At 42.1% G+C, this 26172-nt stretch overlaps 1 protein-coding gene across 4 annotated transcripts in view; it reads left to right on the top strand.

Annotated features, from left to right (window-relative positions):
• dlg4a (discs, large homolog 4a) overlaps positions 1-24868 on the top strand; it is a 51712-nt gene extending 26844 nt beyond the window's left edge. For 2 of the 4 annotated variants that reach the window (XM_079565517.1, XM_079565516.1), the window contains exons 2-22: positions 1926-2087; positions 4828-4884; positions 13243-13296; positions 14948-14998; positions 15095-15219; positions 15777-15946; positions 16088-16224; positions 16876-17020; positions 17358-17493; positions 17574-17730; positions 17807-17909; positions 18925-19039; positions 19531-19707; positions 19799-19841; positions 19922-19952; positions 20072-20119; positions 20207-20308; positions 20448-20620; positions 20701-20813; positions 20905-20996; positions 21315-24867. In XM_079565517.1, the coding sequence (XP_079421643.1) occupies positions 1926-2087; positions 4828-4884; positions 13243-13296; positions 14948-14998; positions 15095-15219; positions 15777-15946; positions 16088-16224; positions 16876-17020; positions 17358-17493; positions 17574-17730; positions 17807-17909; positions 18925-19039; positions 19531-19707; positions 19799-19841; positions 19922-19952; positions 20072-20119; positions 20207-20308; positions 20448-20620; positions 20701-20813; positions 20905-20996; positions 21315-21421 (2298 nt within the window). In that variant the 3' untranslated portion in view covers positions 21422-24867. Of the gene's footprint in view, positions 1-1925; positions 2088-4827; positions 4885-13242; positions 13297-14947; positions 14999-15094; positions 15220-15776; positions 15947-16087; positions 16225-16875; positions 17021-17357; positions 17494-17573; positions 17731-17806; positions 17910-18924; positions 19040-19530; positions 19708-19798; positions 19842-19921; positions 19953-20071; positions 20120-20206; positions 20309-20447; positions 20621-20700; positions 20814-20904; positions 20997-21314 lie in introns of all 4 variants that reach the window. The other 2 variants (XM_079565514.1, XM_079565515.1) reach the window with 2 other exon arrangements.
• The last annotated feature ends 1304 nt before the right edge of the window (positions 24869-26172 follow it).

The following is a 26172-nucleotide window of genomic DNA, read 5'->3' as shown; positions in this document are numbered from 1 at the left end:
CGCTTGTATCAATAAAGCTGGATCGGTGCATCTGTTTATTGATGATTGATGATTGCCTCCTATGGACAAGTGTTGCAAATTAGCAGTTTTGCGATAACACAAAAAAACAATGTATCTGGTTTGTCCTATGCAGTTGTTATGTCCATATCAAATAAACAAATAATGAATATCACAGTTTCACAGTGAAGTGAGGCTATAAAAGCAGCAGCACAGGTGATAGTTACTATATGCTTGCATTAGCTCACCTGCATTGGGATTGTTATTGTAGGGAAAATGATATGCCAGAGGGATCGGGTTAGTTAAGACTTCATTACAATTCAAAGTAATTTAAACGTGGAAACTGAGAGCAGATAGCGTATGACATCAGCTCTGCATTATGAACTCATTTAGCAGAGGCCTTATTGCTGCATTTGCACAAGAGGCCCAAGACGCAGGCTGTAGAGGCCCGTTTTCTGTCGACCTTTGATGCTGTATATTTCAGTTCATTATGTTGTGTTAGTACCATAAAGCCCGGAAACCCCTCAGGTATTGTGTTGTAGTGGTTTTCTGGCCCATAGCTACCATTAGAGGAGTTTTTATTGCTGCCAGCTGCTTTATTGAAAATAAAAATAAGCATTAGCTGTGTAATTATCCTTAATGCAGTTTTTAAACAGATTTTTTTGAATTATACATCAGTGCATCAGCGGTAAAGGGAGCGATAGCAGTGCTTGTTGTGCTTCATCACTGTTGTCGTATTTAATGTTGTATTTTTTTATATTTCAACTTCTACACTCCGGCATCTAAATAACCCCAGTACAGAAAATATTCATGAATGAACAGATTTTTGCTCCGAGGAGGTGCTGAGCGTAATGGCCAGAGCGAGCCACCTGAAGCTCTGCTGAAACAGATGGTGTGCTTCAGTGGGATATGAACAGTTTACAGGAGCTGACTGAGGACAGGGCTCTCACTCTGCTACACAAGGATAGCCCAGTTCATGTTAATCCTCAAAACCTGCAGACAGTGCGTACCTGCTGTTTGGTATTTACATTTTATTGTTTGTGTGGCACGGTGACGCTCTGGGGTGCATAATAACGAGGGGGATCAATCATTTCTATTAACGGTGTGTAATTACAGATTGTTGCTATCAGCAAATCCTCTAGTCTGTCCCCCACTCAGAGCTGCTGTGCCCTGCGTCTCTTCCTATTCTTTTGTCATTTTGGTCCTTTCCCTCCCCCGCTCCTGAATCTCGGTTTCACTCCTTGTCTTTATGCTGTCTCAGTGTAATATAATCCAGGACCAGTGCTGGCAGCCCCAACTGTGGCTCTGCATCTCTGCTCCGGTTGCTAGGCAGCGAGAGAGGATCTGTGATGCCCCCTCAGTCCCCCCACCCCTCTGTCTGCCCCTCTGTCTGTGCCAAATAAGAAGAGAGGACAGCGACAGACGTGACCACCAGATCTCATCTGAAGTGTATTCTCTACATGTGGTTACTCCACATCGACAGAGCAGCAGAGCGTATTGTGACTGTGAGTGTCTGAATACAAGCCCTCACCCCAGGACCGCCGTGACCTGCCCACCTTCTGATGCATTGATAGAAAAGGCTTTGTGCACTTTTTTGCGTCCTCACACCTAGGATGAGTCCTACAGAGTGTGGCTGGAACCGTGGGCAGCTGGCAGCGAGCCCAGGTGTGGGGTATCGGTGGGGAGTGAGGTTACTAGGAAGTGCAACGGCATGATGTGATGCTGTGGAGCCGCTCTGAGTCACAGCTCTGCTTTATGTGCGTGTGGAGGACGGCTTGATGACACACAATGGCCCCATTTTCAGGCCTCTGTCTCTATGATGTCTTCACTTGGCGCTTGTAGGCGTTACACGGCGTGTGATGTGTTATGTGATGCACCAGATAAGCATGTACATAATGACTAAGTGTTGCTTGTGTTTGTCTGTGCAGAAGTACCGGTACCAGGATGAGGAGACGCCCCCCTTGGAGCACAGTCCAGCTCATCTGGCTCCAGGGAAAAGTGCCGAAATGCTTCATATGAGCGACAAGAACCTCGCCGCCATGGAGGCCATCCATGGCTACACTCCTCACACACACATCTCTCCTGTCAAGGTAACTGCCCGGCACCCTGTACATCAGTCAATCAATAGTGACACAATACAACAGCTTTGTACACAGAGCTGTCAGCACTTCATTGTAGGCACTGTATCAGTCCAACGTAAACATGAGCTCCTTCAAAGGTGAGCGCACCTCATCATGTCGTGGGTGTCGCACGCTGTTATGCAAGCAGCAGGTCACAATTATACCTTTAGCCGCGTACACATCCCTAATGGCTCTGAGTTTAATAGTGTTTGTGACCTTCTGTGAAATCAATTGCAAGAATTGTCATGTGGCCCATGTTTTGGTGTTCAGCTATTTATTTTAATTGCAGTTGTTGCCTCTTTGCTCAACAGCAAAACAGGTCATTAAGAGAATGTACAAAAGCCATGTCTAATTTTAAAGATAGTATTTACTTTCCAATAAAGGCTTTATTTGCTTATTTGTTCACACACATCTTTTTATTGTTCCAACATGCTGGACATAATACTAGCAAATAGCAAATAATGTGTTCTTTCCTTCTATTTTACATTGCTTTAATGTGGCTCAGGGGAATATTTTTGCCAGTCAAACACATTGTTATGCATTAAAGAGGAGCAGACCTCTCTGACAAAGAAGCCCACATTGACAGGGTCAGACAGACTTATGCCTCTGTAGCAGCGATCCAGCTGACATCAGGAGCAACATGATCACAGGCAGTTCCCGGACTGCTTTAGCGATGACCAACTGAACTGTTTGTACATGCAAACTAAACCACTGTCTCCATGTCATTTACCTACTTCTATATGAACTTCTGTTTAATACTGATCAAATCAAATCTTTGCAGTTTTAGATAGTATTTTGTTCTCTGTAAGCATAAGCTGGTACAAATGCTTGAACAGCAGCTCAGAAGAAGAACTGTTTTCTCTTTTAAGCGACCTCTATTGACCCATAGTGACCTCGCTGACGACAGATCCTATTGGAGTTTGTTGTGTATGCTCACAGGGGACAGTTTGTAACTGTTAGGAGTGATTTGTCGATATCTTGTCGATCACGGTTATGGGCTTCAGTGACAAACTTATGTCACTAATCTGCCAGTATATAATACTGTATATGTACTTTACTTTCTTTCTTTTTTATCATAGACCGTGTTTACTGTGTGTTTGATGAGATTTGTTCTGAGATGATTATTTTTAATTGTATATAAAAGAGATGTCTTTTCCTCTCCAACAACTTTTTCAGAAAAATAAATTGCCTGACCCATATTTTGAGAACTATTTGTTGAAACTCAGTTTTTAAATTCAGGTTTTAATTTATACTAAATGCATTTGTGTACTATGTTAATGCAGGTGTAGGGCTGGCGTGTCAAAACCTTTTTCATTGACGGACGCATATTGAAGTGTATTTGGTGTGGTGCTTAGCAGAGTTGTAACCTACTCTCTTTATTTAGACCTTAAAGCCAGCTCTTTCCTGCAATAAAATGTTCGTTTTAGAGGTTATTGGGTAGAATTATGAAACTCATTGTAAAAGCACCATCTCTGGAAATGTGTGCCAATTCAACAAGAAGCCTAACAACCAAATACAAATATGTTGAAATGAATAAGCACACAAATAGGCATACAAGTTCTGAAATGTACATATTTCTTTGTCATTTTAAGTTTTTGCTTAATGCCTTAAAGACCTGGCCCTGATGCCACCTTAGACAATGTGAAGAGAATATTGGTAGAAGCACATGTCATTGTAACAAGTATAGGTGGGAGCAGGGGCTTTTGCTAGGCCTGTTCCCCCAGAGTCCACCCTAGAAAACCTAAGCCCCCTGTGAAAAATGTCTGGACATGGCTTAAAGCTATAAAAGCAGTCAAGAGTTAGTTCAGCTGTTTACTTTCATGTAATGTCCCAGATACCCCGCATGTGCTTTTGTAATTTCTGGCGTATTCTCTTGTGTAAATCACTCTATAAACTGTATGCTGTACGTATCACTTTCCTGTTTAGCCCGACCTCTTACTTGCTACCTGCTCTAACTCTCTCAGCTGCCGCGATATTTGGCATAATCAACCTGAGAGCCCGCAGCATCAGAGTCAATAATAGCATGGCCCAGTGTGTTTCTATATTAGGCAGTGTAGGAGCGCCGATAGCATCTGCAGATACAAGGAGCTGCACTAATCCACCTCCAGCTACACTGTGAACAATCAGTGGATACAAGCGCTCCAACAGTCTGTGCTTTTCTTATGGAGAGGGACCTGGCTCTGAGGAGTGTCCGATGTGTGCTGGTGTCCTTTTGCTGTAAAATGTGTTTTTTTTACAATCGATCCACAAACCTTTAGACCAGTAGGTGAACACTTTCCTGAGCAACTGTTTAAGCAGCCGTAGAACCATGAGCTCAATAGGAGGTAGTCATTGTTGATGGGTTATTTTTGGTACATTTGCCTCTTTTGTTAACATTTATTTTTATCTGGCACGATGCTCATGTGAAGATGAAAAAGGAAAGCGTACTGTACATTGTTTTCTTGTTTCTTTGCAAATGTGTGCAATGCAAAACCTAACCAAGCATGCTTTTCCCTGGTCTTTATGTATTGATCATATTTACTGCTTATAGAAAGAGTCATTCACCCCATACTGTCCCCTTGAGTGTGACATCAGCTGGAGCCTGTTTGTATGGGACACATGTTGCAGCAGGTGTGAAGCTCCGTGCCCTGAAGTCACAGCCGCTCCCCCTCCGCCCCGTGTCCATCCACATGCCCCACACAATTACCCTCTCCCTTCTGTTATCTTGCAGCCAGTGTTGATGTCTACGGGACACACGCCAATGTACACCTCCGCTGTTTCCACACTGGTAAGAGCAAAGCGTCCCGTGCCGCCCCGTGCCGTCGAAAGACTCAGCACTACCATCCTCATCCGCCATTGTCATTGATTTGTGTCGCCTCAGCCTCATATGTCCTAGGACTGGTCTATTAGTCAGCTCCAGCAGGGCTACGTCCCACCAACCGCCGCCTTTCTATCTTTAACACGGCCCGAACATTGGGAGGTCATTGTGCAGTGATATCAATGTCTTCATAATCATCAATCATTTTATTTCTGTCTTGCACAACTCTGCATAAACACTGGATTTTATTTGGGTCATGGATAAAAGTTTTTATCTGCCAAAGGGTATCATTAGAGTCTTATTCATCAACAGTGCTCTCTGAAGTACAACAAACCACATGCTCAAAACGCAGGATTTAAGAAAAGAAAATATCAAATAATGTCTTTCATGTCAGGAATTAATTCTTCTATTTGAAATGTATCTATTTTGTATATCCATCTTTTGCAGTAATAAGGAATACATATTAGTGTGTTTTGGCAATGTGCAAACAAGCAGTAACCTCCCTCTCCCTTGGTACAGCTGCGTTTTTTGCCTTTTTCTGTGGTTTTTGTGTTCCACATTGTTTTGCTGGATGCTTTTGTATGTGTTTGCCGTGTTAAACAGCTAACCTATGAGCTAAAGACATTTTAGACGTACACATTTCTTCTTCTGAAACACTGAAGAGGCACCAAGAGCCCCCCACACCTGCAGCACAGTGGAGGCGGCACAAGAGGAGCTACAGGAAACAAGGAAGGGACAAATAGGAAGGAGGCGGTGGAAGAACTGACCAGTGCAGGACACCACGCTCTGAAACAGGGACAAACCCAGGGGGTGCTGCACCGTTTCAGAGGATCAGAAGTCAGCCTGCCAGGTTTCCTCGGGTGCTTCAGTTTTCCCTACCTCTAAAAACATGCTGGTCTGGTTGGCCCACAGTAGCGGCGCGGCTCAGTCGCAGCGGCTCAGGACAAACACCTGAACCTGAACACACTTTCATAAAGAAAAAAGTGTAAAGCTGTGTAGAGAATAATAGTTCACAAAGAAGTCTTGTTGGAAATCCCATATAATCATTTCATTTAAGATTTTTAATATTGAACAATCCAGCAAATTGCATAAGACTTGATTAATTTGATTTTTCTATAATGTTGCCACATTTGTAACATTTGAAGTTACGTTGACTCCTTTTGCTTTAATCATGAACTATAAGGCTAGTGTGCTATAAATGAATGACCCAGTTTGAAAATTGTCAGCTACGTTCTGTATTTAGCAAGACTGCCCTAAATATTCTACTCTATTTGTACAAACTTAAACAAGAGTAGAATAAAACACATTGTTTCAGTGAAAGTACAGCAGTCCTGTAGGTGTCAGTGTTTGACTGAGCAGACTGACTTCCCTAACCTTGAAAAGATGGCACGGCTCCTTCTCTAATAAAACATTTTTACGAGCAGCCCGTGAAATCACTTTCAGTTTTTTGGCTCAAACTTTAGACTGAGGAAGACATTTATTAATTCAAACATGTAACAGAGCTGCGTTGTGTATACTATACAACGCTTAAATTATATTTGCACAACAGCTTTCGAGAGACAGTCGTTGGATACTTGTACATCATGGTGCATTCAGTGAGCCAGCAACATATACTGACCTTGAATACATTCTTTCCAATAGCTGCCTTTTGTAGTCCCACTGTTCTGCACACGGGCAATAACCACTCTGCCATCTGCAAGAGTAATGTCTTCCTACACACTCCATCATCTGGCCCGTACTTGTTTGTACAAATGCATGCAGCCAATTTTCCACGCTGCTTCAATGAAACATGTCGAGCTCCCAAGATGCATTGCAGCATCCTTCGTGCACATAGATGTGTTTGCAGCAGGTCCGCGGTTCTTCGCTGATGTGTAGGTAGTGTCGTTAGTCTGTGGCTTTATTGCCTGAATGGTGGGGGCTTTGCTAGTTTCGCTTGAGCCTCCATTGATTTACTGCAGCCGGAATAAGAGTTAGCCACAATAAGAACAGGTGCACAGTGTTGGAGATGATTTAGCAGAGGTCTTTTAGCATTGAACGACTACACTTTGTCACTTTGGAAAAGGTGCACTAATCAAATACAGTATGCCCAAATCTCGGATTCAGTTTGATAGTTTTGTCCTGAAAGTTTACTGTGCCAGACAGTGTAGTTTGACTTTGATTTCACAACAGACAAACACAGAAAGGCTGAGTTGTTTGTGACTTGTTCATTTCAAAAGATTTCAGTAAACACAGGCTGTATCTTTTACTTGTAAAACTTAATGATGTAAATCTTCCTATGTGATTTATCAAAATTCAGCCTATATACATTGAAAGAAATGCTCTCAAGATGTCTTTACATAGACACCAATCAAAGCACGCTTTTTGATGAAGTATTCAACTGCTGTGTGTGTACTATTTTCCCAAGAGCGCTCCATTATCCTGCCTTCTCTCCTATAAGGTTGCGATCACTCTGTCTTCATTTGCTGCATCCTCCCGGCTTTTCTTTAATAAATGTTTAAATATTTCCCTGCAGCTGTGGTGTAATTACTGAGCAGCAGCAGTCGCTCAGGTCCTCAGGGACAGACAGAGGTGGGGAGGGAAATGTGCACGCTACAGTCGAAAGGACGAGAGAGAGAGGAGAGCTAGTGCTGAATGGCGAACAGAGAAGGGGAGAGACAGTCATGATGGGAAAGGAGATGAGATAGGTAGGAGGAGGATTTTTTTTTTATTGAGCAAAATGAGGATGTCAGCTGACAGCTTGTCCTTCACAGTGTCCTTACATCTGTCCCTGTGTGTGACAAGCCTGTCTGTCCATCCCCAGTTTAAGTCAGATGGAAAGAACAACTGTAAGCAGTAAATGCATCATATGGCCTCAGCACAGTCGTGAAATATTAAGATGATAATACAGGGTGATAGCTTTATAACAGAGTTGCCGAGTCGGGTTAGCGGTTTGAGGAATCTTGAGGATGCTTTCTTTTTGGCTTCCCCCTCTGTGGGTCAGAATTGATACTACCTCCAAGTATGCAGTAGTAATTGACTTTGCATTATGTGAGCACACTGTGAGGAAACTGGTTTGGAGTTTAAGGACTTTCTAGGATTTTGATTGTTAATCCTAGAATCCAGCTACGAGTCTGCAAATAACAAATGTTTCAAAATGTTTGAAAAGTATGTGTTGATATTATAGTTTTGCTTTAGCACAGTCAAGAACACTCTCTTTACCACTGCAATTTGTATTCACTGTAGACTAATTACTATCTTTTCAAAATTAGAAACATTTTTTTTTATAATGAGCTGAAGTTAAGTATTCCCTCCACCCGAATCAGCTCAAATTTAGAGTTAAAATACTGTTCTGGTTGTTTGGGCTCGGGAAAAGGCGCCGAGCCCACTCTCACTTATGAATGCTCTGAGGCACTCACAGTATAGGAGCTGCTTGTCCCTGCTCTGCTGAGCCTAAATGCCCTGTCTCACATCGGCACCTCTAACTTTTACGCACACAGACAGCTAAGTAATTGCCATCAAACTTTCCCTGCTCCGCTCCTTTTGCCTTTCTTCCTCGGGAGCGGGGATGGGAGGGGTGCACCGTACAAGGAGAGGCAGAAAATATGAACTGCATTCTCCAGGAGCACAGAGCACCGGCCGGGACTAAACCAAACGCAGTCCAGCGGAAGACATGGGAGAGCCTAAAGAGTCCGTTTGGGAATGCCTGTTTTTGCTTCTCGATCAGATCTTGGGGACGGAAAATAGTGATGAGTCATTTTTGAGACTCCAGCCTTGACTCAGCAGAAGATACTACCGGCTTCCTCGTCTGCCTTTTGGGATTTAACATTACAGCTTCATGGCCTCCCTGCTTCTTTGTGGCTCGCATTGATGATGATTTTGTCAAGCCATGATCGGTTTGACATTTTCATAGACTGACACTCGCCTAAGCATGGTTGTATTTTGGGGGATTTTATCGTAGCTTCAAATGTCCATATTCTTGCAAAATGTTCATGTCTGTGTGGTATGCCAAAAAGATGGGCTCCCGCTTCTTCGAAAATGTACGGAAAGCCAAGAAACGACGGTATTACAAGCGGGTAGGCAGCCTTTTTTTTTTTTTAAGCATTGATTTAGTGTTGTGCAAATTCTTTAATTGCATTGCACTACAAAGAGCCTGGGTAATCATATGTCTGAAATCAAATTCATGAATGCTAATCAGATGTTGCTGCGGTTTCATGTTTGGGAAGAGATGCGTATCTGGCCTTAATCTCCCAAAATTCAGTTTCTCTCCAACAAACAGTAAATGACCTCACAACGCAGGCTATAATCTTCCCTCGCGCACTCCCAAATTACCCATGATTCAATAGGAAACAAATTATGCGAGCCTTGTGCCTGAACTGAGAGCGGAATTAACCTCGTTCTCGTCTCCACACAAACACCGCGCGGTTTAGTTTCCCTGTTACGAAATCGTCTGTGATCTGAGTTGACTCACTAAATTGCACCTTGCTGTTGCACGGTGCACCGCTCTCTTTTCTTATGTCGTCCCCCCCCCCCCCCCCCCCCCCCCCCCGCCCCCTTATTGCACAGTACAGCCCTGAAGGTAGAGGTCAGGCTTCAATTTGTGCGCTCCCTCCATTGCATCCATCTCAGCTCACTCCTGCAGTTCGAAAGCTGCTGACAAAGCTCTGCACTCGGACTTTGCATATTTTCCACAGAGGTCGTTAGTTTGCATGTTGCCTGGGTGGCTTTTATGTCTTCAAGCCTCCTCAGCTGCTGTGAGGTGTGTTGGACACGCTGCGTTATGGCCTCACTAATGCAGCCTTTGGGTAATGTCCAGCTCAGCTCCTTCTTCTTCTTAATGATATTGGCTTTTTTTTTTTCCTTCTTCTCCAAAGGTAACAGTTTAACAATCAATGCTGGAGGCTAAGAGAGCGCGTTTATAGCATGAATAAAAAGGTGGTTGGTGTTATACAAGCATTTTATCTTATTGGCTAACAGTAGTTACAGCACACAGGGCTGTTTGTAGCTATAAGCAAACGAAACACATTGATAGGCCACTGACACCGCTTTTCCACTGGCACTTCTTACTTAGACCCGTGTAGTCGTGTGTTTCCACCAGCCAGACCCGGGCCAACCAGTGTCAACCAAGTACAAGCTTTGAGACGAGCTCAACCCTGGGCCAAAGCGCTATGAACTGATACTAACGTGACGTGAACAGACTGCTAGTCTCTAATTTGCCAGAGAAGAGAGGACGTAACCTGGAAATCCACAGTCTGGTGACCATGGCATCAACTGCATTCTGAGGTGGAGCAAATGTGAGCAAACGGGAAGTGGAATAAACCAATCAGCGAAGTGCGGACGTGTGTTTGTTTTTGTTGTGGTGTTATTAGTGGTTCCGCACTAATGTTCGAACAGGATTATAAATCACGAAACTTGCGTACTATATATGTTTTTGGACATATATCCCAAATTGGAAAAAAACCTCTGTCCCTGTGCACCATCTGTGGACTGTTATTGAGGGCATTTCCGTGTCCAAAGAATGGCGTTGCTCGCGAACAACACGTGACAACAAATAAACAAATCTGAGCAAGGGGGTGAGACCCAGACTGATATCCCTGTGTATAAAAAAAACACAGATGGGTATCATTCTGGATTTGTCAGGTTACAGAGGACAGCCCTCACTATGTATAGCAATCATGTCCTACGAGGCAACATGTCTGTAACAGTTTGGTTATTTGCTCACTTTGTGTTACTTCAATGTATCTGCTTAGTATTGGATTTGGTCAAATACTCAGTCCAAAAACCCAGGTATTGGTATTAATATCGGAACTGGAAAAACGTCTTTGTTTGTGCCCTATATGTCTGAACATTAATCTTGATCTCCAGACAATACTAGCTACTGCTCAAAACACAGCGGCTTGCACAGGACACCTATTAGCTATATTAGAAACAACATTTATAAAGAGAACCACGTACAGTATATGCTCTGTATATTGGGAGCTAATAACTTTGATTAAATTATCATTGTGGCCCTTTGTGCTAGGGCTGCATCGGATACTTGTCAATTCAAATGTCTTTCTTCACTTCATCCAGTCCATTTGTCCAGACTTAAGAGCGTCATAGTGCGAACTGGCTTAGGAAGCTTTTAACTGTGGGTTAAATGATGCGGATACCATATAACTTAACATAAACTAAAGTAGATTAAGCTCACATGGCATTCAACTCACCGCATATTAATCAAGCAGAGTGTAAATTATAGGGTGGGCATGGACGTGAGTGGCGTCTGTGAAACATGACGGTGAGGAGTTAGCTGAATAGGTTGGTGTTAAAATATAGGTGGGCGACTGCAGCCAAACACTGTAAATCCTAACAAGCTTGATGTCCAGTGAGTTGACAGAGCAAAGAGAGAGAAGGGAGGGCTTTGTCACAATCCCTGCAGGAAAACTGCCTGGCACCGGCCCTAGAATTCTGCTGGCTATACTCATTATTTCAGTCTCTAGATAAAGATGATTTTGACGTAATGTTCAGCAGCATGGCTTATTGGACGAGGTAATAATGTAACTAGCTTTTGCACAAGAACATTTATATCTTAACACTGTATAGGTGTTAACAGATTGTTGTGACATTTTGGCATTAGGAATAGACAATACATTATATTTGGCACTAGCCTATCTCCTTAATGAGGTGATTCTGTGTTTAAAACTTGCACACATGCTCTGTAATGTATGATTCTAGTAATGGCTGAACAGATGATATTTCTCTCTTCTCTCCAATGTTATTATTGCCCCTGGACATCTTTAAAATGTAGATAGTGAGCTGAGCCTTTATTTCAAATGTAATTGCCAACGTTGTTCATATTGAACTAAGATTTCACATTCATTTTTAAAAGATAAATGTTACCATAAAACCTTGAATTGTACTGGAGCTCTGTGCAAGTCCAGCGGCTAGTGCTCGTGCTTCCCAGCTAGAAGGTCCCGGGTTAGATTCCCTGCCACACAGGGCCTTTTTTGTGTGGAGTTTGCAGGTTCCCCTCCTGTCTGCAAAGTCTCCTCCGGTGTCCTCTGCCACTAAAAACATGTACAATAGGTTAATCCTCCAGCCAGGTGTTGTTGGCCCCACATCTGCCCACTGCTCCTGGTTGCCCCAACAGATTGAGGATGAGTCAAATGCAGAGAACGAATTTCGTTACGGGGATTAATGAAGTATATGTCATATTTTTGACTAAAAAGGTTTAAAATTAGGAATAGTCCCATTAAGTTAATAATACAGCTGCAATATGTACAGGGCACTGGTTAGAAACTTACTTTTCCCCATCCTTTAGAGTGATGTGTTGGCACCATGGATTGACTTTTTACACTAATTTACAGTAACCGTTTGCTTTTCCTTACAGGTTATCTCTGTAGTGTTTTGTTTTTGCTGTATACACTGCCCTTTATGTTCGCCATATGTTATTATATAATATATTTTTTCACTTATTGTTTTCTTTCATTTGGAAAACCTTTCATCTTGCATTGATGCAAATTGCCTCTTTCAAACGTAATGCAGACTTGAGTGTTGTTTTTATGGATCAAAATGAGAAAATGACATGATAATATACCTTGATCTTCATAGCCATTGTATGTAGCATAAATAAAAAGGCACAGCTGTCAGACTGCATTGCTTTTATGTTGCCCCGGTGTTCAGCATTGATTGTTTTTGAACATATCTGTTTGTGATATCATTCTGTGTGGCTTCTGTGTAGCTGTACAATCCATCAGTGATAAAATATGGCCTCAAACCAAATTGTCAAAACATATCAGTTACTTCATAGACAACTCTCTTTGTTCTAGCTGTGTAGTCATCAAGCTGTCTGTCACTGACGTACAGTTTCCTGATCATTTGGGAAAGTGCTGGGAGACTGTCACTGTGCGCTGTTACTGTGGCTGGTGGGGGGGTGAGGTGAGGTGGCGGTGCGTCACATTGGTAAAACAAAGGACTGTATATGGCCATAGATGTCCTCAAATATTATGAAATCATATAGAAGTCAAGTCAGCTTTGTGTCTGTTAATCTAGAATCTCCAACCTGTAGCTCGACAGCTCCCACCGGTTCCTTGAAAGGACTCCGTCTCCTTCTCATTGTCACTCAAGCACCCCCAGAGCATTAACATTTCTCAACATTGATAAAAGTAGCTCACAGGGTTTTAACAGTTGCAGACCCCTTGTGAAAACTAACAAACTCCTTTCGTAGGTGGCAATCGAAATGAGAGCACAACTAAGTGCTTCTATAGCTGCCAGTGCCGGCCTGGACTCCTCATCTTTGAGATATTCTCCCACAATAGCTTCCCCGTTCCCCATTATTCCTTAATGACTTTTCTCTTCTGTCTGTGTCCCCAGGGAAACACTCCTCCTGTGGTGGTGAACACTGACACACTCGACGGCTCGCCATATGTAAGTATTAGGCTTAATCACACTCTCATTAAGTTAATATGTTGCACTAAATTAAGCGTCTTAATATCTGTTTTGTATTATCGCCGGCCTACTTCTTTTGAAATATATGGTGGTGTGTTTAGCGGCATACAACTGTTCAAAATGTGTTTTCCTGGTGTTCATTGTGCCCGAAAACTGCAGCTTGTAGCAACCTCTCAACACATTTTGTAATAGATTTAGTAACTGCCGTATTTTCCGGACTACAAGTCGCTCTGGTGTACAAGTCGCACCAGCCTAGTAACTGTCTGGGCACAGAGGCGTAACTGCCCTTGACAAGCCTCTCCCGGCATCACGTTGTTCAAGCACCCATTTGTGAACTCGTTCCTCTGGCTGTGGACATCGAGCTTTTAGCTGTGATTAGCTTTTTTTTGTTTTCTTCATTGCAGTAAGAGTAACCTCTGCTTTTCGCTAGCCCCTCACAAGTTTCTCGCTCACTCCAAACTTTACCGTTTTTTTTTTTTTTTTTCAGTGGTACAGTAAGTAAGTAAGTGCTTCATTTGTCATTGTACAACCGTGCAGGAGCAGCAGATACTGTTACACAAGCCTAGAGCGCCCTCTAACGGCTGTCAGTGTGAAAATAACAAACATTGTGGGATTACATATTTTTGATATATAAGTCGCACCTGAGTCTAAGTCGCACCCCCAGCCAAACTATGAAAAAAGGTGCGACTTATAGTCCAGAAAATACGGTACACACAATGAAGCTGTTTGTAATGCATTGGTAAATAGTAGCTTTAGTAACAACCTGCACCACCCCAGGGTCTGGTTAGGGTTAAAGGTAAAAGTCAGAAATATTTGAGAAGATAGAAAGTGACCAGGAAAGCTTTGTAAATGAAGAAAGGTCCCAGGTTTGATCCCTGGACCATGTTAGGGCTTTCTGTCTGGAGTTTTTATGTTCTGCCTGTGTCTGCACAGGTTGAAAGAGAGTACAAGGGTGGGACAAATCCAGCAAACCGTGTTTACTTGTACATGTCCCAAACAAATAAATAAATAAAATGAAATAAGAATATTACATATATTCAGTTGAACGTTTTTTACAAAATGTGTTTTTATTACAGTTACGCACAATTTTATTACAAATTCTACCTGGTTATGCACTGAAATAGCACTATATGGCAACATTTCTGTCTTTAGTGTCATGCAACTTGTTATTAAAAGTTCTCAACATTGACAGTACATGCATTAATGTTGTTCCTCCTTGCCTCAGCCACATTGGTCTATATTGAATTAAAAAGTGCACCGTCTCTTCAATAAAAAAGTCTGCTCCCTCTGATCAGTTTTATTGCACCGCTACATCACGACGAAAGTTTGTTTTCTAGGTCAACCTTAAAAAAGCGTTAGTCTGAGGATTTTCTTTTATTTTAGCTTTTCTTTCTCCTCTGGGACTTTTTTAATTGCAGAGGTATAGCTGATGTGAAGGCAGAAGGCAAATTAGACACTGGAGCAGAGTCGATGCAAAGCAAGAGAGAATAAAGTTTGGCAGCTATTGTTCGACAGGTTGAACTTTTGCACGGATATGGATTGTTATGGATTGTAAATTATATGCAGTGTATTGTGAAAGTTCATGATTCACCTAATCTGTTCAATTTCTTTGTTTTTTTGTTCTCAACAGGTAAATGGGACAGAAGGTGAAATCGAGTATGAGGAGATCACACTGGAGAGGGTGAGTCTTATTTTTGACAATTTATTTGAGCAGCGTCAAAGGACTGTAGTTTCACTGAAATGCCAAACAAATCGCGGTGTCCGTTTTTGGTTCTAGGGAAACTCGGGCCTCGGCTTCAGTATAGCAGGGGGAACAGACAATCCCCATGTGGGCGACGACCCCAGCATCTTCATCACTAAAATCATCCCTGGAGGCGCTGCAGCTCAGGACGGCAGGCTCAGGTGCGCCCTACACACAGATGACAGTACATGTTCTTACAGCATCAGTGCAAACAGTAAAATATCCTTGTGTTATGTTTAATATCAGCTAATCCTGTAGTTCATGTCATTCTTGTATTAGTTTTGATGCCCCTGGACATATTTAAAGTGTGCACATTGAACTTTAAAACATATGTCACAAATCTCACCACAATCGCAATACCTGTCAGGAAAATTTATCCGACACATATTTTAAAATGAGATATTTCCAATCATGCATCATTAGTGTTGTGGCTGCTACTGTCATCTGTGAATTCTCTGGTATGATGAGCTCAGTATTGTTTCCCTGCTCTCACACACCTGCCCTGCACTGGCTGCCATAACCTAATCTAATCTAACACTTTGGTTTCTTGGACTGTGCGAGACGGAGGCAGGATGTCTGTGGTGAAACTAGATCCTTGACAGAGCGACTGTTGCAGATTGAGTGTCTTAAGCCTCCTGTGGCGATGTATTACATTTATTTTCTTTATATGAAAACAAGCCTGCAGTTTTGCTGACTCTCTGCTCTCTGTCTCCTCCAGTGTGAACGACTGCATCCTCTTCGTGAACGATGTGGATGTGCGGGAGGTGACACACAGCCAGGCCGTGGAGGCTTTGAAAGAGGCAGGTGCCATTGTCCGCCTTTATGTCCTTCGGAGGAAACCTGCTGCAGAAAAAGTGACTGAAATCAAACTCATCAAAGGCCCCAAAGGTGAGTGCACGTGTTCACTGGGTATGGCTGCTTGTGTGAGGGATTACAGATGCTTTAATGTCACTAAGGGATTTATGAAATCTGCTCCATATTAACCTATACGCACTTTGCTTACTCGGTGCTTTGGCTCTTTGTTCCCAGGCTTAGGTTTCAGCATCGCCGGAGGGGTAGGCAACCAGCACATACCCGGAGACAACAGCATCTATGTCACCAAGATCATCGAAGGCGGAGCCGCTCATAAGGACGGCCGTCTGCAGATTGGGGATAAGATCCTAGCGGTAGGTCACTCGTGTAATTACTCATGTTCAGATACAGAAAATGTACCCACTATATTCAAATATTTCCATGACACAGTCTCAGTCTCTCACTCTCTCATGCACATGAGCACTGTGTTCTTAAGCACAGAGCCAAGATACATGAAAGCAATTTTTATGGCATGGAATTGCATCCATTAATATGTTAATAGATGAGTGGGATGGATCACGCTGTCATAATGCCACATTTACTGCACCATTACTGCCATCTGGTGGGAAATATAAGCAGTGCATTTGGTTCATACTGTAAAAAGCAACTAAATTGTTTTCAGCCTAGGCTAATTTCTAGAAGTTTGTTTTATTTGACATGATCCAGTGACTATATTTCTTTTTTTCCCCCTTGCTTTCATATTTGTTCTGCTGTAACATGCTATGTAGATTTTAAAGATAGATATTAACAAACTGATCTTTTCTTTAAGTTGCTCAGTAATCACATACCCGCTAAAGCATATTAAATGTGTTCTCATTTGGCTTCCACTGCACCATGCTGTTCCATACTTTTGACAAAGGTTTCTCTGTCAGTGCGGCTGAACTGCTGTGTACTTAAACGTGAATCATCCTTGCATCTATAAATCATCCACCCTCCTTAAAGTCGTGTTGCCGTCCTGTGCTCAGGTGAACAGTGTGTGTCTGGAGGATGTGATGCACGAGGATGCGGTGGGGGCTCTGAAGAACACAGCCGAGGTGGTGTACCTCCGGGTGGCCAAGCCCAACAACCTGTTCCTGACCAACTCCTACAACCCTCCAGACCTCACCAGCAGTAAGCTCACCTCTGCACTACCTCAGGGTTCAGGCAGAGATGTGTCAGTGTACAAAATGCTTTTCTAACAGTGGTCAGTAATAGTTATGTGCCTCAGAGGGAAAACAACTACAACATAGATCCAAGCTTTTCACATGCACAATACAAGCTTACAAAATTTACAGCAGGGATTTAGTAAAAAAAAACTAAAAAGCTGATGCTAGAAATAGACTGTCACTGTACGTAAATAACTTTTTTATTAACGCTCTGGATGTCTGAGGAATATTGCATGCTGTATGTACACGAAGTCACTTGTTTTAGTATTAAGATTCATTGTTTCATGTTTTTATATTCTTAGCGTATTCTCACATGGATACGGACCTCAGCCACCCGAACTATCTAGGATCGGATTACCCACAAGCCCTCACTCCCACCTCGCCTAGTCGCTTCTCTCCGGTGCTACACAGTATGATGGGAGACGATGATATCCCCAGGTTCGTAATGATCAATAAACCTTCTAGTCCTCATGTTGTCTTGCTACATTGTTAGCTGTTTTCTGTTGCTGTGTCTATAGGGAGCCACGAAGAGTCTTGATCCACCGAGGGTCGACCGGACTGGGGTTCAACATCGTGGGCGGGGAGGACGGTGAGGGCATCTTCATCTCCTTCATCCTGGCTGGAGGGCCGGCTGACCTGAGCGGAGAGCTGCACAAGGGAGATCAGATTCTCAGCGTAAGAGCGTTCTTTGATGACTCACATGATTTTAACCACATCCTTGTGTTTCATTGTGTTCTTTGGTGCCTTTTAGGTGAATGGGGTTGACCTGCGTATGGCCACACACGAGCAGGCGGCAGCAGCGCTCAAAAACGCTGGTCAGACTGTGACAATAATCGCTCAGTACAGACCAGATGGTAAAAAATCATTTCATATTCTAGAATAACTGCGTGTGTGCTGTGTTTCTCTGTGAGACAAAGGGCCCGATCTTGTGTTTCAAAACGCAGACATTTTGCGCTCAGTAGGAGCGCACTTTGTGATCTTGCCACTCCAGACTTAGCGCATTTAAGTGGGTGGAGACACACATTTTCCTCCAACCAGATCGACTCCGCGTCCAGGAGAGTGGTTGTGTGGGAGTGGGGGGTGAACATGTGCTTTTGTTTTGCTTCGCGTTCACGCCAAGCGCGGGCCGATTCGCGCCACAGCGGACGTTGTAGCTCTTTTTCTCTCGAGACGTGAACATCGTTTAGCTCACGATGGTGTAAATAAAGTTTTTAGTTTGACCTGTGAGAGCCTATGGGACGGATTGCACTAGTGGTATGCAGGCGCGGCTCCTCTGCTGTTTTTGTCATCTTTTGGTGGAGTCCTTGCCACAGTAAATAATAATAGCTTACACTTGTATTGCGCTTTACAAGCTTAACAAGATCCTCAATATGCTTTGTCAATATTTATTCACTCCAAACTTGGTGATGATAAGCAGCTATCGTAGCTGCAGCTACCCTGAGACGGAAGCATCACTCACTCACACTAGAATCATACAATGTGGGCCAAGTGGTTTGCCCAAAGACACAATGGTAGGAGCCTGTGGGAGCTGTGGTTCAAACCAACAATTCAGCAGTTATAAGAAGACTATCCTGTAACTACAGCCGTGGTTTTGTCGTAGTGTAGACCTGATGGAGCTCAAGACTTGTTTCGATACAGTCCTGTTACAGACTTGGTTTAGATCTGGTACTCGATGGTTAATTTAGTTATTGGTGGTTTGAACACCATTGATTTTATGTATAGTGTAAAACTGAACCATATTTGACATCTAGACAAGCTCAGATTCTGCAAAGTGAACTTGAAAATAAAATTTGAGTTGTGACTTTAATGAAAGACACAGATCATCTTTGTAATATTTCTGTGATAGTAAACGTAAGTGTTATGTTTCAGAGTACAGCCGTTTTGAGGCCAAGATTCACGACTTGAGGGAGCAGCTGATGAACAGCAGCATGGGCTCTGGGACTACAACGCTACGGAGCAACCCAAAGAGAGGATTTTATATCAGGTACCATAGTAAAACACACAGGAGAAGATCATTCAATCCTTTTTTAAAGCTGTTTAAATCTAAGTAATTTAATTTACATTACACACACACTGATGTTGTTGCTGCACAAGCTGTTTATGTATATCCCTTTAGGGCTAATGTTAAATTATGAATAAGAATATACACACTTACACATTACGAGGGAGTTTTAATGGTTTGTTTTTCACAAAGACATATTTTTGTACAAGATCGGCAGTTTGCAGCATTGATGTAGTATAATATAAGTATAAAGCCAGCCGCCCATGTTGCTGCGCCCATAAATAATGCATAAATGCAAACTTCACCTTCCTCATAAATTATAAAAGAGCAACACAACTTCAGAGTAGTTGTACGTGGTGATGAGCTGAAGCAGTTGCATTGTATATAGAAATCCAGTCCAAATCTGGTTTTGCCGCTGGCTTTACAAATGAAATGAGTTATTTAAATGGCTAATGAAGTGTTTTCTTTCCCAGGGCTCTTTTTGACTATGACAAGACAGCAGACTGTGGCTTCCTAAGCCAGGCTCTGAGCTTCAGGTTTGGAGACGTGCTGCATGTGTTGGACTGTGGGGACGAGGAGTGGTGGCAGGCGCGAAAGGTCAGCCCCCAGAACGAGGCAGAGGAGGTCGGCTTCATCCCCAGCAAGCACAGGTTGGACTGAAGTGTCTTATTGCTGCACTGCAATGCAGCTCAATGTTTGTCTGCGTAGCAATAACAAGAAATATCATGTTTTGTTTTTCAGAGTGGAGAGAAAAGAGTGGTCTCGTGTCAACACCAAAGAGAGGGTAAATGAGTCACACCAAATTAAACGAGGCAATATTCATCAAATCTTTGTACAAAAATAATAAACTTTGTTCACTTATAGGACCTTGGACGAGACAGTTTGGGCACTCAAGGTAATTTGAGATCTAAAACATATTGAACATGTAGACACAATACCAAATGCGTTTCAAAAATTATCTAGCGCTTTTCAAATGTCATCAAACACCGTGTTACTCCTCTGTGTCTCCTGCAGGGAGAGATAAAGCCTCACAAAGCTACGAGACTGTCACTCAAGTAGAAGGTGAGGTCAACGGATAAAGACTTTATTGTTGAGCGTGTTTTGGGCCGTTTCTAAATGCTCCTCTTTTGTCTTTTCGAAAACGCTCAGTCCATTACGCCAGGCCCATCATCATTCTGGGTCCTGTTAAAGACAGGGTAAATGACGACCTGTTGTCCGAGTTCCCTGATAAGTTTGGATCGTGCGTCCCACGTAAGTGTTTCTGCTGTCGAATAAAAGTCTGTCAGCTGCCGAAGTGCATGATGTCTCACTTTGACAGAAAATTGCTTCGGCATAAATCCTCAAGGCGTCAGACCTGCGCTCTCTAAATAGTTGTCACTTCCCTTGACAGACACCACGCGGCCCAAGAGGGAGTACGAGGTGGATGGACGGGACTATCACTTTGTGTCGTCACGGGAACAGATGGAGAAGGACATTCAGAGTCACCGCTTCATCGAGGCGGGACAGTACAACAGCCACTTATACGGCACCAGCGTCCAAAGCGTCCGCGAGGTGGCTGAGCAGGTGGGATGTGACTCAGGGAAAATCAAGTGCTAAATATTTCCAATTGAAAAACAGTCAACACTAATCAGTTTTTCCAACAGCAAGGGAAACACTGCATCCTGGATGTATCGGCCAACGCTGTACGCAGACTACAAGCTGCTCAGCTCCATCCAATCGCCATCTTTGTTCGACCCAAGTCTCTGGAAAATGTCCTGTAGGTTCAAATCCCATTACATCCCAATACATTAAGATGTTGTTGTTTTTCAATCACAGTCATCACACATATTGCTATTTTTTTGTCATAGGGAGATCAACACTCGACTGACTGAGGAACAAGCACGGAAAGGAATGGACCGAGCGCTCAAACTAGAGCAAGACTTCCTCGAGTGTTTTACAGGTACAATGTGCTACTATGCTGAAATTTACATGATTACTATATAGTCTACTATCGTTTGAAATGATAAGTTCTTCGAGGCTATTATAATAAAAAGTCTGAATGAAAAAGTGTGCAATTCCCAAAGCAAAACCAGAAAAAATCCCAAGCTTCTGCCTTTTCCCTTTCAGACTTTGTGCATACATTTTTTCCTTTCTTTATCTGTAAAATGTTTAAATGTCTCAATTGAATTAAGTCTGAATCTGAATCTAATATATGTAGGTACTGCTGTTGTTGTATCTTTCTCAGTGCTGTTCTTTCTCTTTTCACGCCCCGTTGCAGCTGTGGTGGAGGGTGACAGCTTTGAGGAGGTCTATCACAAAGTAAAGACAGTGATCGAGGAGCAATCAGGGCCTTACATCTGGATCCCCACTCGGGAGAGGCTGTGAACCATTGCGCGCCCTCACCATCGCCGTCCTGCACCACCTGTCACCCTCGCAGCCGGGACAGTCCCATACGCCTGTCCCGCTGTCCTCCAGCAAAGTCAGTGCTTCGGCAATCACCGAGAGCGACACAGACAAAACAAGCATATCAAGACAAAAAATGAGAGAGACGACCACAGAGAAGCAGAGAACGATACCAAAAACTAAAGTGGACTGAGTCATCATCATGTGTAATTACAGTGGAAGAGACCGAGAGAAGACTTCATCTCTATTCCAGTTCAATGAGGCGTGGCTGAGCACTGAGGCCTTGTTCACACTCTGCTTTAAAATGCATCAAGTACTGCTGCCAAAAGTAGGAAACAAACATATTCAACATATATCAGTATTTAGACATGCCAAACAATCTGTCTCTGTCTGTGTTAGCAACTGTGCAAGTAGACATGTTTAATTGATGCCACCTGTTTAAAGGGTGTAAATGATAGAAGTGGGGAAAATCCCGACATGAAAGTCCATTCTAAAGATTTGTGAAAACATTTTGATGCCTTGTGTGAACACTCCACTCTCCAAAAGGATCAACACACAGCTGTATGTGTTACATGTTATAGGTGCAAGCAGGGCTAGGCACATACTACTGGGTGACCTTCCCATGATGAACTCTAGAGTCACAAGGTCCCCTTAACCTTGATAGTGGTGCCCAAAAGACACTGGCCCCTCTTTTATACCATACAGTATGTTGACTATGTGTCATCCTCCTGCCAGCTCTGCCTTGTCACAGGACGGGAAGAGGGGTTGTCCTAAAGGGTGACTTCTTGAAACCTCTTTCTGCCATCTCCTTCTCCACCTGGAGGCGCTGTTCAGCCCCCTTCTCTTTCACAACTAAAACAAGACTTCACACGAGTTACTGTGAGGTATTGCTTAATAAAGGCAGTTTAAATAACCATAGAGAAATATGCTAAATTTGTGCATGCATTTTCAATATGAGGGAGGCAGGGGGGAAAAAATCAACAAAACTGACGCTGACATGTTCCCCTTTCCAACCTGGAAGAGTTTAGAACATGGCTCTGAAAGGGCCGATGGGAAGTGACGGTAATTTAATCATGAGGCCCTTCCTGTATCCTTCTGAGTACTGTAGATGGTCCGACATCTAGTCTAGCCTCCGCTCTGCGATGCACTCACTCCCAGCCATCCACAGACACACATGTATCTGAATAATATAACCTCAGCTGTATCCTAGCACACTCCTCTACAGGGGGACGAATGTTATCTCTCTAGGCACAAGCAGCACCACAGTCACTGTCCCCTCCTCCTAAAAGCCATGGCATTCGTGTGTCTGTGTGTGAGTTTGACAAGACACTGATCACCCTTTGATGGGGACTCAAGGACTCAACAATACTTTCTAAGTTTTCTAAGTCTTATTCAAATGTTGGTCAGAACACATTGCTGTAGAAGGTAATGCTAAAATGAAGCTAAACATTTGTGGCTAAGAACTTGTTGGAAAAATTTTCTGTATCAATATTTTCTGTTTCATTTAGCATTTTCCATAACCAAAGAAGAAACATGAACAGCAGCACATTTCCTGCTTATACAATACACATGAAAGAAACACAAAGACTAAATAACTGTTCAAGGTAAAATGATAACTTCATTAAAAAAAATACATAAAAATGTTATTTTCACAAATGATTAAAGACTAAAGTAGGATATTTCCAATAGTCTGCTCTGGATCCCCACCAAAGTGGCGTTGCCTGGGGTCTTGTGTAAAGAGAGTGCTCTGTGTGAGAGGAATAGGTCTTCTTTTATTCTCTAACTTACACTTCTAATTTACCCTCTAGTGTTCACGCAAATTAAAGCTAGATCATGTTTATTGAATAAATGGCCTATATATATAAATATATATATAGAAATATATATATATATATCTTTTTTATGCCTATTTGTAAGGGGACTGCGTCTGTAAAAATCAACACTTCCAAACTATATCCCACTAATTTCTTTTGGTCAAATTGTAGTTTGGTTGTTGACTTTACTCACATTCCCATCTTAATGTCGCAGCAGAAAGCCACAGAGACGTCTACATTTGTAGTGAAGCAGACCTCTTGACATATTGGTCCTTGTTGAAATGAACACTCTTGTACAATGCAGCTGTGTGCGTCTGTGAGACTGTGCGTCTGCTTGTGTGTGCGGGGGACAGGGAACTGTCCAAAATATTTAAATGAAACAATATGAGAATCTCTGTCCTGTAACATCCACTGTTGAGTATTGTGTACAAACTAAAGGGGTATGAGTGTGTGTGAGTGAGACATGCACACATGTAGTGCAATACTGCTATGATGTTATGCAATGAAGATGGATTTATGAAGATTAAATATTGTATTTATAATGTTTGCACTGAGAGGCATTTTATGCTACAGGTACGGTCCACACACAGTAGAAGAGCAATGTCATGAGTTGTTAACGATTGTAAAGTTTTCACTCTCCCTCCTAACCTTATTTTTGTTGTATTAGCGAGCATAACTGTGTTTTATGTCCATCATTGTAAACATGAATTAAGTAGAAGTTGAACTGTTTCTAAACAAGACAAATATAAAACAAAAAAGGTCTACATTTTGGACCAAAATCAAACAGTCATCAATGAACAATTGTCCACTTTTTATTAATTTAACACGGCATTATTGCAATATATTACCCGTGGATAATAGTAGCGACTTTTACAGGAGTTTTGCTCTTCTACAGTGTGTGTCCTCGACAGATAATATATATGAAGCGTAAGATAAAGGGTATCCACAGTTCTTGAGCATGTGTTTGTATTTACTTATAATTTATTTTGAATTATAAGCTGGAAGTGTTAACTCCAAGTGGTCATTCATATTTATTGTTTATTTATTTGACTTTGGCTAACAATAACTTAGCTGGGGATTGTGAATGGGTGTCTTTTTTTTATTTATTTATTTAAAAGTGTCACCAGTATCATCTTAAGTCTGTATATTTTTGTATTTTTTTCATACGACCGATGTTTTGGGGAGAAATGCTGTACATATATATAGTCGAGTGGATATGCTGAGAGGTGTTTGACAGCCCAGTGAACTTCTTCAACACAAGTCAACATTGTGCACACATAGGTCACACACTCTCCTGCACTACCAACACTATCAACACCTACACAATAAAAGGATCACAGCGGAAGATGTCACCTTTATGAATGGAAACTATGTTTTACCAATTTCCTTTTTGCTTTTTTGTTTGTTTGTTTATTTGGAGAGTTCTATGTATTTCTTAATATCTCTCTCAGCCATCCATATCATAGTGTGATATTCCTTATCAAATATATGAATTTTTACAGAAAAGACTGAATACAAAAAGTTACAACAAAGTCAACTGATGCAGAAAAATATATTTAACAATGAACAATATCAAGCAAAATAAAATGTTCCAGTTCAGTGAAGCGCTTGTTGTAATTAGCTATAAAATAATAAATAAATTTAAAATGCTTTCGGAAAATCGACTCTTATGATTGTTTTTTGTTTCATTGCTTTTTAACATTTGAATACAAGCCGAAATTATGAATGCTCTGACTGAAATAAAGTGGTGTGAAAATGTCACTAATCATGAGAAAATAATCTATATATTTTGTATACATTTGCTGTTATAATAACAAAATGAAACAAAGAATGAACAAATGGGAACAAAAGGAAAGAAAAAGCCGACCCACAACCCACTCTCTCTACTAAACATGATCAAAAGAGTAAAAGTAAAGTAACAAAAACAACAGCAATAACAAAATGTGTTTTATCGAAAATGTACTTTTTGTGTTTTGTTTTACAGTTGTTTTAAAACATATGATAATTTCCCAGAACATTATTTTGTTAATTGACTGTTTGTGGATCATTATCAGCCAGTGGGGGCCAGGTGATACATTAATGAATCAACTTTTAATTAATTACTGGTACAAAGCCCTTCCCTGAATGCCCAGCAGAGGGAGCCCTTTCCCTTCTGTGAGACCCACACAAGCGCCAGCTGAATTTGCAGTTCCTTGCCGATCCAGGCTCTTGTTTGCCCCTCGCTCCCTCACCTCTCCAGCTCTCATCGGGGGAACCATTTTCTCTTTTCGAAAAACACACAATGAGGCGAGTCCCACCACACATCCATATTGTGAGTGATTTAGCTTCACGGTCTACCCACCAGAGGATTGTTTTATAGGGTTTAGTAATAGACTTGCCTCGAAATGTCTCTAATGGACTAAACTTGAGTCAAATGTGATTTTGTGAGAGAGACAAAACACTGACAGGAAGATTATTGGAGGATCAAGAGCAACCTTTAATTACAGTTGTGCTTAAAGGTTTTTTGATTGGCCATTTCACAGGGAATAAGAAAGGTAGCACAATTTTATTTTATTTTTTCACTCATCGTTAGTGGTTGTGCGAAGCCATACAACTGAGTTTACTCTTTTCTTTTTAAATAATAATGAAAAAAGAAACCAAAATGACCCTGATCATACCACAGTTCTTAATATTGCCCCCTTTAACATCAATGACAGCTTGGATTAGTTGTGGATGGGCCTTTTTATTTCCTCGGATGGCAAAACTGGCCATCCTTTCAAAAAGCCTTCAGTTCCTGTAAATTGCTGGGCTGTCTTATATGAGCAACACGTTTGACATCTCCCTAGAGAGGCTCAATGATACTGAGATCAGGAGACTGAGATGGCCACTGCAGAACCTTCACTTTATTCTGTTGTAGCCAATGAGAGGTCAACCTTGTGC

The sequence above is a fragment of the Gobius niger genome, assembly GCF_951799975.1.
Source record: "Gobius niger genome assembly, chromosome: 11".
Lineage (NCBI taxonomy): Eukaryota > Metazoa > Chordata > Actinopteri > Gobiiformes > Gobiidae > Gobius > Gobius niger.
This window is presented reverse-complemented; position numbering and strand designations above follow the sequence as displayed.